Here is a 12489-nt window from a genome sequence, read left to right as displayed (position 1 = left end):
CATTGTGAACGGCTAATGCTAACACTCTTTTCCCTAGCATTACAACATCTGAGCTGCTAATGCTAAGTAGGCCGCCATTAGCACCTACGTCTATCCATCCATCCATCCATCCATCCATTCGCTTCCGCTTATCCTTTTCAGGGTCGCGGGGGGCGCTGGAGCCTATCCCAGCTGTCATAGGGCGAAAGGCGGGGTACACCCTGGACAGGTCGCCAGTCTGTCGCAGGGCTAACACACAGGGACAGACAACCATTCACACTCACATTCACTCGCACATTCACACCTAGTGGCAATTTGGATTATCCAATTAACCTATCCCCACAAGCTGCATGTCTTTGGACGGTGGGAGGAAGCCGGAGTACCCGGAGGGAACCCACGCAAACACGGGGAGAACATGCAAACTCCACACAGAAAGACCCCGGCCTGATGGTGGAATTGAACTCAGGACCTTCTTGCTGTGCGGCAACAGTGCTAACCACCGTGCCACCGTGCTGCCCACCTACGTCTAATTTAAGGCAAATACGCATTAGAACCTAATGCTCATATCGTTTTCCTTTGCTTTATAGCAATGTGAGCAGCTACTGCTAAATAGCATTAGCTAATAACAGCAGTCTAATTTAATGCAAGTTAGCATCATTTGCATTATAACGATGTGAGGAGTTAATGCTAAGTATGCTGCCATTAGTGGCTAATTCTAATTAGGGGTGAATAATTATTACAAGCTAATGCTAATATCGTTTTCTCTTCCCTTTTAACAATGTGAGCAGCTAGTGCTAGGTAGGCTGAAGCTAGCAGCTAATGCTAAAGCTAAAGATAATTTGATGTGAATTAGCATTACATTAGTGAGGAGTTAATGCTAAGTAGACGCCATTAGCAGGTAATGCTAATTTAAGGTTAATAGGAATTGGCATCTAATGCTAATACCATATTTTCTTGCTTTAACCCTTTAAAACTGGTCAGAGTGGGCACACTCCGTTTTGCGCAACTATTTTTAAATCCCGGTAGCACTGTAATCACGTGAGCTAGCGCAATAATTTTTTTTGCATATGAAACCTGAGGAGTTGTATTTACATCTTATGCCATCAGCTTGTCCTAGGTTACAGTTTCCTTCCACATATGCTTAGGACTCATATTGCTCTGCTGGAAATAGTTTATTTTGATGCATATGCTGTTATTTTGCAAATTTGCAGTATAATATTTATTTTCGTTTTTCCTGCAGTATATAAAAATTGGTGTATTTCAAAAATAAAACTATGAAGGCACTCAAAATAAATTTCCTGAGGTGGGAAACTATTTTGTGCAACTTTTTTGTATTTACAGTTTTGAGGGATAAGCCTCTTAAATTTCTCTAACTAGAAATATATGTTAAAAAAACAAAAACGATTTTCAATTTTTTTGTAGTTTATTGCACTTTTTTGCAATTTATGTAATTACTATGCACTTAATACATACATATTATTAAAATTTAGGCTGTAATGGTTGTATTGATGTATAGCAACTTGAAATGCTCCCAAAAATGGCTCTACAGCATGTAAAAATATAATATAAGCTCTGGCGGACTTGGTTCTATGGTAGGTCTAAACGGGTTAAATCAATATCAGTAGCTAATCCGATTGTTCAGTCTGACGTCAGGTGAAGTCATTTTTATGCATTTAAGAGCTGTGTTGAATTCAACATTACAAACTGAACATTAGAACTATCCTCTTCTCCAGGATTTTCCTGATTTAACATTTCAATATGACATTTCCAGCGCTTTGTTTTCTCTGCTCACAGACAAAACAGATACACGCATATATATACAGCCCACGTCCAGCTCTGCATGCACTCCTGCTCCATTTCTATAGAGAATAAACAACGTAACACAATCATTCTCCATTGTTTTCAACTCAACCAGCTGCATTTAATGAAGGAGTTTGAATTTACTTTACAACAGCTGCTGTTGTTTCCTGTCTGCATTCATGTTCTTAACTGTACTCCACACATTCTGAACTGGTGTACCGTAATTGTCGGGCTATAAGCCGCTACTTTTTGCACAAGCTTTGAGCCCTGCGGCTTTTAGTCAGGTGCGGCTTTTCTATGGATTGTCCATGAGCGGATTTGTTTTGTTTGTTCCGCTGTTGTACGGCACTACGCTGCCTGGCGGAAGGATCGGGGTTCAAGAGTGGTATGTTGGTCACATGTCCATCCGTCAGGCAACGTAGTGCAGTACGAGGTAGCGCGAAAAACAAACTTCAAAGTAGCGCTACCCGTTCAGCTGGAGGCCTGGATGATGAGCGGCGATAAACTTGCAAAAAGCAAGTTATGCCCAACTCCACCATTGGATTCTGACAGCGTGGAAAAGTGTGAAAACATCCACGATCACCAACAGATTTCGAAGGGCTGAATGCTGCATGATGGAGAGGAGGACACCGCCACGGCCCTTCTGAGGGTGTTCGACTCTGACACTGACAACGAGGATTTCTTTGGTTTTGAAAGTGACAACGAAAGAAAGAAGCTGAGAGTGGATGACGAAGCCACCCTGAGCCTGTTTGTTTCCGACACTGGAGAAGAGGACTTTGGTGGTTTTAGTGCGCAGGAAGATGGTGGTGAATGACTGACTTTTCTTCTTGTTAAAGCCGTGTCACTGCACCTGAGCCTAAAAGGTAGTCCGAATCAATTGTTCTGGTGTGCTGTAGGTTATTGTTATGTACTACATTTGTTACTCATTTATGAAGCACAGTACATGTTTTGTACTTGTAATTACCGCTACTTGTACATATACCTAAAAAGTTATGCAAATATGTACCCATAACTTGTTTTTCAAAATATTAATAAAAGGGGTGTGTCTCCAAACAGCCATCTCTTTCCTGACAATTCGCTTTGTGCATATTCTCTTACATATGATAAGTCAACATTGAAACACCTGCGGCTTTTAGTCAGGTGCGGCTAATGTATGTACAAAACAGGATTTTCCCCTGATTTTAGCTTGTGCGGCTAATATTCAGGTGCGCTCTGTAGTCTGGGAAATACGGTAGTTCTTCCTAAAGTACTGCAGTATTCCTGCCAGTACATCCTTTTAGTTTTCCTAACTGTTTCCTCTGATGCTCGTTGCTATTCTTTCCTCAATGCAAATTCATGCTAAGCTCCTTCATATCCATCCCTGTTTCTAAACCTGTAATAATTGCTTTAATGTGTCTTTGGCCTAATTATGAGTCTGTCCATATGTTTGTAGTTCCCCACTTGCTTTGGTTTCTTAGCTCTGATTCTCTCAAATTTATCCTTGAAATCATTTACTGGCATCTCTCCCTCTCACTCCCACTATCCCCAGAACACCAGAGTATTCATCTCCTGGTTTATCCTATGGCCTCTTTGCATTTTCTCCAATCATCCCTGTTTCTAGAGTCTCACCCCATCTGCAGGCAGTCCAAGAGAAACTGCCTCTGCCATTTTCTTCTTCTTAATCTTTGATTTTTCTCTTCACTTTCTCCATTGGGTCTTCTTAGACGCACTTTCCAGAAAGCAGCAACATTTTTTGTGCCCCATTTTTCAAATTGTGCATCTTACTTCAGCTTAATGTGTTTCCTGTTTTGTTTTTACACAGGTCATGTAAAAGAAATCCTACCAGAGACTCGACAAAGCTGAACTGAAAGACAGCACGGGCAATAAATCAGAGCAGCACAGAACTTAAGCTCATGGTCCATAGAAGCTGGGCTCTACAGGTGTACCAGGACAAGCTTAGTGTAAGTCCCTCGAAAAAGTTTCACTTGTGCTGTTTCGGTGTAAATTACTGGTTTGTTTGAACAATTTCATCAGCTGAACCATAAATACTCCAAAACAATTTCTTTGTGACTCAGTGTGATTTTTCATTTTGTAATATTAGCATGTCAAACTCTACATTCTCTACACAGATGAGAAATGAAGTGTATTTAATAATAAAAGTTATCTCTCAGAGACAAAGTTAGTGTCTCATTCAGGTCTGTATCTGAGTAGCCTCAGACACATGCAGTGCTCATATTTTCTGTTTTGTGTGTCACTCAGACCTCTTCCTGACAGGGGCTGCAATTTCATTTAAAGTCCCATTCACTGATACAGGCTGCTGGAGCTCCAACCAGGAGGGTACACACATGATCCAGGGAAAAAAATTATATATGGTCTCTTAGATAAATATTAAGAGGTCCTGTGTTTTACTAAAAAATCAAAGTAGTAAAACACGGGACCTTTGGGTTAGATATAAGGTGATTTGACAAATCATGTCTGTTGTAAATGAGTAAGCCATTTATCGACCTGACTCGGGTTTTAAATCATCATCAGAAAAGACTGAATCCTGACCTGAGAATTGTACACTTTGGACTCTCCACTGCAGAAAATAGAAGCTTCAGTCCTGAATCCTGCAGGTTGTTGTTACCCAGATCCAGCTCTGTCAGACGGGAGGACTGGGAGCTCAGGACTGAGGACAGAGCTTCACAGCTTCTGTCTGACAGGTTACAGCCACTCAGTCTGAAGAAAGGATGACAAGAAGACATGAAACACTTGTGTTAAAGTATATTCATGGTGCCATGAGGAGCTACTACATTTACAATATTTCAACACTGTTTCAGGACATGCTGGAATCCTTATTGCCTCATGTTACAAAAGACAAATGTGGCAGTTTACTGTGACTTGCATGGATTCATTAAAAAAACAAAACATAAACACTGTTAATTTTTTCCAAATGAAATTGATTAAATGATGTTAATTGATGAAAAAAAAATTGATATTGCTTGATCTGACCTCAGCGTTTCCAGTTTGCAGTATTGACTCTTCATCCCAGCAGACAGAAGCTTCACTCCTGAATCCTGCAGGTTGTTGTTACCCAGGTCCAGCTCTGTCAGATGGGAGGACTGGGAGCTCAGGACTGAGGACAGAGCTTCACAGCTTCTGTCTGACAGGTTACAGCCACTCAGTCTGAAATCAAGGTGGAAGGGAGACAAGATCAACCAAACAAATCAGAGCTTTATTGCTTTTTTATTGTTTTTAAGCAGAAATCAGTGAGGTGCTGGTAGATTCTGTTCTTTTGGTTTATTACCCAACAACACACACATACACTAATATTTGTGACTTTTGTAATAGTAGCATTTACAATGCAAAGCAACAGCGATCACAGATTGAAGGGGCCTGAATAAAACTACAATGCAGTGATTTTTAAGATGACCCGTTCTTCCAATTTCAAACAACAGATTTCTCCAACCTTACAGTTAAAAATAATTCTTTATCTCATACTGAATCTTGGTGCACCTCCCCCCAGTTTATTAAAATGAAGAGGTACTGAAGTTGCTGTAAGTGATGTGTGATGCCACTGATTTCCTTTCTGATCCAATACAAAGTAAAATTCAGGCTGGTATCTGCGATACTGATGAAAACTATTCCTTCAGAATCAATACAAGACATCATAAGAAAATATGATGTTTTGTATAACATAAAAAGCCTGAATTTTAAAATATTCAGTTAATAATCAAAAACAGATGTGACTGAAAATAATAAAACTGAGAAACATTTCATGGCCATTGCTACGGGCCATTCGATCCTTTTACAACCATTGCAAGAGCTTGGTTGGCATAGCCGGCAATACGTTGGATAGTAATAAGTCCGGTGGGTGATGGGCTCCACCAGGGCTGCCCTTTGTCACCGATTCTGTTCATAAATTTTATGTTTAAAGGCTGTATCAAAAGTTCATTCAAGTTACAATATTGTGGTCAAAAGTTCTCCTTTTTTCTTTTATACTATACAACTACGCTGTCTCATGGTTTTAGGACATGGATCTGTCATGGAAGAAATCTATGACCACTTTTAATCAACATTTTAAAAATAAACATGATCACAGATTTACTCACAGAGCCTTGTTGGAGGCTTTGACCACTGGCAGCAGCCTCAGAAGAGCCTCCTCTGAAGCAGAGTATTTCTTCAGGTCAAACACATCCAGATCTTCTTCTGATGACAGTAAGATGAAGACCAGAGCTGACCACTGAGCAGGAGACAGTTCATCTGTGGAGAGACTTCCTGATCTCAGGGACTGTTGGATCTCCTCCACTAGAGAACGATCATTCAGTTCATTCAGACAGTGGATCAGATTGATGCTTTTCTCTGCAGACAGATTCTCACTGAGCTTCTTCTTGATGTGCTGAACTGTTTCCTGATTGGTCTGTGAGCTACTTCCTGTCTGTGTCAGCAGACCTCGTAGGAGAGTCTGATTGGTCTGCAGTGAAAGACCCAGGAGGAAGCGGAGGAACAAGTCCAGGTGTCCATTTGGACTCTGTAAGGCCTTGTTCACAGCACTCTGGTGGAGAGATTGAAGTTTTGGTTTGTTAAATAATTTAGAGTTCTTGGAGGTTGTTTGTTTGTCTTCCAGCAGATTGAGTCCAGAGTTGCTGAAGGTCAGATGGACATGAAGAGCAGCCAGAAACTCCTGAACACTCAGATGGATGAAGCAGAACACCTTGTTCTGGTACAGTCCGCTCTCCTCTTTAAAGATCTGTGTGAACACTCCTGAGTACACTGAGGCTGCTCTGATATCGATGCCACACTCTGTCAGGTCTGATTCATAGAAGATCAGGTTTCCTTTCTGCAGCTGATCAAAAGCCAGTTTTCCCAGAGACTCCATCATCTTCCTGCTCTCTGGACTCCAGTGTGGATCTGTCTCAGCTCCTCCATCATACTTGACCTTCTTCACTTTGGCCTGAACCACCAGGAAGTGGATGTACATCTCAGTCAGGGTCTTGGGCAGCTGTCCTCCCTCTCTGGTTTCCAGCACATCCTCCAGAACTGTAGCAGTGATCCAGCAGAAGACTGGGATGTGACACATGATGTGGAGGCTTCGTGATGTCTTGATGTGGGAGATGATCCTGCTGGCCTGCTCCTCATCTCTGAATCTCTTCCTGAAGTACTCCTCCTTCTGTGGGTCAGTGAACCCTCTGACCTCTGTCACCATGCCAACACAGTCAGGAGGGATCTGATTGGCTGCTGCAGGTCGTGTGGTTATCCAGAGGCGAGCAGAGGGAAGCAGGTTCCCCCTGATGAGGTTTATCAGCAGCACATCCACTGAGGTGGACTTTCTAGGGTCAGTTAGGATTGTAGTTTTGTGGAAGTCCAGAGGAAGTCGACACTCATCCAGACCATCAAAGATGAACACAACCTGGAAGTCTTCAAAGCTGCAGATTCCTGCTTCTTTGGTTTCAGTAAAGAAGTGATGAACAAGTCCCACCAAGCTGAACTTTTCCTCTTTCAGCACATTCAGCTCTCTGAAAGTGAATGGAAATATGAACTGGATGTGCTGGTTGGCTTTGTCTTCAGCCCAGTCCAGGCTGTGTTTCTGTGTTAAGACTGTTTTCCCAATGCCAGCCACTCCCTTTGTCAGCACTGTTCTGATTGGTTCGTCTCTTCCAGGTGAGGCTTTAAAGATGTCTTCTTGTCTGATGGTTGTTTCTGGTCTGTGTGGTTTCCTGGATGCTGTTTCAATCTGTCTGACCTCATGTTCATCATTGACCTCTGCAGTCCCTCCCTCTGTGATGTAGAGCTCTGTGTAGATCTGATTCAGGAGGGTTGGGTTTCCTGCTTTAGCGATGCCCTCAAACACACGCTGGAACTTCTTCTTCAGGGTGGATTTAAGGTTACGATGACAAACTGCAGCTTGAAGTTCTGAATGAGAAGAAAAATAAACACTCAATTCCAAAAAGAACTAATCTTTAAAACATGTTGCTCCATCTTCCATCTCTGGAAAATGTTCATTTATCCAGCAGCTTAAATCTTTAGATAAATCCTCTTACTGCTCTGCAGACGGTCAGCCAGCTCCTCCTGCTTCATTCTCCTCAGGAAGTCCACTGTGATCTTCACAAATGCCTCTCTGCTGCTGCTCCTCTGACTCTCTAAGCATTCTGGGTAACCTGGACTCAGAACCTTCTGGATCTTCTTCAGCTCGTTCTTCACAAAAGTGATGATGTTGTCCTCCAGCAGCTGGAACAGAATATTTATGAATGAGCCAATCAGACTGAAATCATGGAGCCAAACATCAGATCCATGTTGGACACACTGACGATCCACTGGTCTACAAAGAGCAGCATGGAGATGACTGTGAACAGAACAGATGTAACAGTAGTTGTTGTACATGTACAGACCATAAATATGGAGTCCAGCTGTGTTTGATGCTGCTGGGCAGACTGACCACTGGGAACCTCTGAGCTCTGCTGCTCCACTCTGTGGAGGAACCATGAAGGATTAGATCAACACAGGATAAAGATCCAGGAGTTTCTGCTCAAATAACTTCATCTGAATCAAGTCTGTCAAGTTTTAAACTCTCAGATTGTGAACATATCAGTAATTTTCAGTCTGTTTTCATGGACGTCCTTTCAGTGGTGATGTCAGGGATGATTTTGAAGAAGCTCATCAAACTGAACCATCAGCAGATCACTGCTCCAAAACCAGAACATGATCCGAGTCTCCCTCCACCACCAGAACACCAGCTTTACTAACGTGGTAGATCAGTGTAGTACAGATCAATAACTGATGAGTCATTTGATCAAAATCACTGAGTGCTTCACGTCTGACCCTCTGATGCTTCTGTAGACATTTTGCATATTTAATGAATGTCTGACAGTTTTACATTCATTCTATGAACACAGTGGAAATGTTGTGTTATAGTCTCCATGTTGTTTCCAGCATCATAAATTCTTAAGTTCAGAAAATTAGATTCTTTCTTCACAGCTGAAAAACAACAACATTTATTCTCTATTGAAATCTGCATCGTCCACTCCAAAGGTCACAATCTGAAGGTAACATCTGGTTTTGTTCCCTGTGGTTAACTCTGAGCATCAGTATGGTGGGATTTATCCACTACATCCACACCACTGTGGTTCAGTGTTGTCCTGATGGAGTAACAGCAGCCAGTATGATCCAGGCTTTAGCTGCTGGGTCTCTGTGTGACCTCTCAGACTGTTTAACAGATCAGACACAAAGAGAATCAGAGCAGCTCTGTTCTTTAAAGACAAACATGAACCCACTCAGGTCACACTTTCCCCACAGATATGAGCATCACTGTCCTCAAACAGCAAATGACCAAGTCGAACATTTGGATCTTTTCTCTTTCATTGTTTTCTTTTTAATGAATCTTTGTAACAATCTGAGGATGTTTCAGGTCATATTTATCCAGGAAACACAAACATGTAAAGGAGTCATCACAGCTCTCTGACCTCGTTGCTCCAGGTTCACCACTGAAGTTTGGATTATGATCTTTGGACCGGTCACTCCTCACAGACGGACAGCTGGACCCTGCAGACTGTGACCTCTGACCTCTGCAGACACAAACATGATTGAAGCAGCTGTGATCACACAGACTGCAGATAATGCAGCTGTTTCCTGTCAGTAACATCCTCTTAGATTAGAGTTCAGCTTTTTACAGGAAAACTGGACAAAACTGATTTTTGTTACAAACTCATTTTCATTTCCTCTCAGCTCACAAACACAGTCAGACAATCAACCAGAGTCAACACTGATTATAATGTCAGTGCAGAATTATTTCTGTTACTCAGTGAGTTCAGCTCTCTGACCTCGTTGCTCCAGGTTCACCACTGAACTCTGGATTTTGACCTTTGGACCGGTCACTCCTCACAGACGGACAGCTGGACCCTGCAGACTCTGCTCTGTCCTTCTCTTCCTCCATCATCATCTTCAGTCAGTCTGAGAGGTAAACCACAAACACTCAGTGAGTTCACATTAACAGGAGGAACTGAGTTACAGTCGCTGACCTCTGACCTGTCATGTGACCATGAAACCAGGTCAATATGTCTGTAGGTTCAGTCATCCAGGTCATGTGATCTAAGGAGCTTGGAGAGAAAAGAGACGTCTTTAAGTTTCTGGAAGACGTTTCATCTGAGAAGCTTCTTCAGCTCTAAAACCAAACGGTGGAGAGTCCCAGATATTTAAACCTGAGAGGGAAAGAAAGCATGTCGCTGACCCACCACTGATGTTATTTCAAGGAGGAAACTGAGAGCCTTTGCACCAGGAGCACAAACATCAGCTCCAGCAATGATCCACTGATGTGTTTTTATTCCATGTATGAATGTTGTTATTGACAGAGATGACGTTTGTGTGTCAGTGATGCAGTGACTGTTGTTGTTACCTGTACAGGCTGGTTAGACTCTATGAAACAGATCATACAGATCTCTGCATGTTAGAAGAGACTATTAAAGGTCATGAATGAGACAAAGGCAGGGAGGCGTCCTTTACAGCTAAACAGCAGAGTGAGAGAACAGCCAGCACCTCTACATTTATCACATTATACAGCACATGTATGATACTGACAGGGATGAGAAGAATTTAGTGATTCTGATCCCATCATTGATATTACTTATTGATTCTCAGTAGCTCTGCTCTGACAGTCACCACCATCACTGAGCAGCATATCAAAGACATTTGTGCACATTAACTGCATGTTGTGGCTCAAATGTTTGTGCATGTTGGAGGCATTTCCTCTTTGTTGTGATCAGTGTTGGTCATTACTCAAAACAGTCATTATTACACATATTACACAGAACACTTTGATTAAAAGTAATGGAGTACGTTACTTCATTACTCCTCATAACATTACTTTGATGTTAAAATGAACAAATGAGCATGTAACAACATAAAGCTGAGGTACAGCCCCACACACCAACACAGATCCTGATGAGGTCACGTGATGTTTCTCTGAGTGTTTATGAACACAAATCAAAGATGAAACAGCACAAAGACACTTCAAAGTGATTCTACTGTAGAAACATGAACAGGTAGAAACCTGCAGCCTGACTGCTCATCACTTTGTTACCTGTTCAAGTTCAGCAGCAGCAGCTCACTTTATCATTGTGAAAACAAAAATGTCAAAAACCATTGCTATTCTCTATAAAACAAAGCATGTCCTGAACAAAAAATCATTATACACACTTTATTGTACTCTGTTGCTTCCATGTATGACTTACTGTCTGGAGATATGGGGTAATGCATATAAAACGAACACTCTTCCTATTTTCAAGTTACAAAAAAGAGCTATAAGAATTATAAACCAATCAAACTATATAGAACCAACTAACATTTTGTTTATTAATCTGAATACCCTGAAATTTTATGATTTAGTTGAATATAAAATGGCACAGATAATGTATAAAGCACAAAATAACTTGCTTTGCCCCAGTACTCAGAAGCTGTTCAAAGTCAGAGAGAGTCAATATGACTTAAGGGGAAGAGATTTCTTTAAAAAAAACAAGATAAGGACAAATATAAAGCAGAGATGTGTTTCTGTTAGAGGAGTTAACCTGTGGAATAGTTCTGACAGGGATTTAAAAAGGTGTAGTTCATTTTCCTTGTTTAAAAACATGTTTAAAAATAGAGTATTAGAAAAATATATAAATCAAGAATGAAAAGAGCAAAAAAAAAAAAAAAAAACAACCTCTTGATTCTTTTGCTTTGATGTAGTTACTTATCTAAGGTGGAAAGTTTTTTTTTCTTGTTTGTTTGTTTGGTTTTTGCTTTGTTTTCTTATTTGCTTCAGGCCCTGTGTACAGGAGCTGCGTGCAAAAAGATATTTTGTGAAAAGGGTTGGCGTAATAAGCAAATGCTTCAGCCAATACCTTTTGATTAGCCTTGTTTCATGCTTACTTGCTTTATGGTCGATTTTTGTTCTGTTTTCACTGAGATATTTGAATGCTAATCAATAAAATCAAAATCAAATCACGGTGCTGGTCTGGGGTCAGTGTTTACTCAGCTTTAACTCACTCTGGGTTCTAGGTTAGCTTAGCGTTAGCATGCTGTGTGCTAGCTTAGCGTCAGAGCTCTGCAGGTGTCTCGTGTGTAAATATTAATCACAGTGACAGTAAAGGAGGTAAAGGGCTGTGACGTCATCACGTACGCTGCGTCCTCTGTGGGCTCTGAGTGAACTCAAAGTACAAACTACAAGTACACAAACACGAACGTAGCTCAGAGTGGCGGACACACTCGGCCTCGTTGGTCCAGCTGTGAGTCCGTTACCGTGAACTATGGAGCGGCAGATTTGTGCTGAACTAAGCTGCACACAGCTGATGTTAGCCAGGAAACATTACACACTGACTTTAATGGAGAGACCGGAAATACAAACACACACAGTTTGTTGTGTGAAGAAATCAAACACGAGCTGAACAAACAGTAAAGTTCCTAAAGACAAACTGTTAAAGGAGGAAACAAAGCAAACTTACAGTTTCTTCACACACCAACAACAAGCTCCACTCCACACCTGGACACTAAACACGGACACACAGGTGAGCTGCTTCCTGGAAGGAGGCGGGGCTCCACCTGAAACTCAGCACAGGTGGGAGGGGCTCAGCTCTGTGTGTGCTGATGTGTTAACTTTAAAAATATGCCGTCTGACTGCTCAGACTGAGTCAGAGTAAAGTTCACATGCTGACGTGTGGAGACATGAAACCTTGTTGTAGCTGCAGGTGTGAACACACTGATCCCAGATCAGCTCTGCTGTAT

At 41.6% G+C, this 12489-nt stretch overlaps 1 protein-coding gene across 1 annotated transcript; it reads right to left on the bottom strand.

Annotated features, from left to right (window-relative positions):
• Positions 1-5845: 5845 nt before the first annotated feature.
• Positions 5846-12243, bottom strand: LOC146577211 (protein NLRC3-like). Its single transcript, XM_085252239.1, has 6 exons — positions 12210-12243; positions 9555-9684; positions 9198-9299; positions 8127-8205; positions 7779-7965; positions 5846-7650 (listed from the first exon to the last, which is right to left on the bottom strand). The coding sequence occupies exons 2-6, from the start codon at positions 9671-9673 to the stop codon at positions 5846-5848; spliced, it is 2292 nt and encodes a 763-aa protein (XP_085108365.1). The 5' UTR covers positions 9674-9684; positions 12210-12243.
• Positions 12244-12489: the final 246 nt, after the last annotated feature.

The sequence above is a fragment of the Mchenga conophoros genome, linkage group LG3 (genome assembly GCF_057382185.1).
Source record: "Mchenga conophoros isolate Kocher_MC1m ecotype Shallow Benthic linkage group LG3, M_conophoros_male_GT1.1, whole genome shotgun sequence".
NCBI lineage: Eukaryota > Metazoa > Chordata > Actinopteri > Cichliformes > Cichlidae > Mchenga > Mchenga conophoros.
The sequence above is the reverse complement of the archived record's forward strand: the minus strand, read 5'-3'. Positions and strand labels throughout refer to the sequence as shown.

What these genes read in the sequence shown, in the direction of transcription:
- LOC146577211 (XM_085252239.1), bottom strand. Translation starts at nt 9,673, where the DNA reads ATGATGATGGAGGAAGAGAAGGACAGAGCAGAGTCTGCAGGGTCCAGC. An exon ending in GGTGAACCTGGAGCAACGAG is followed by an intron (nt 8,206 to 9,197) that starts GTCAGAGAGCTG and finishes GTTCCTCCACAG; the next exon opens with AGTGGAGCAGCAGAGCTCAG. An exon ending in AGCTGGACTCCATATTTATG is followed by an intron (nt 7,966 to 8,126) that starts GTCTGTACATGT and finishes ATTCTGTTCCAG; the next exon opens with CTGCTGGAGGACAACATCAT.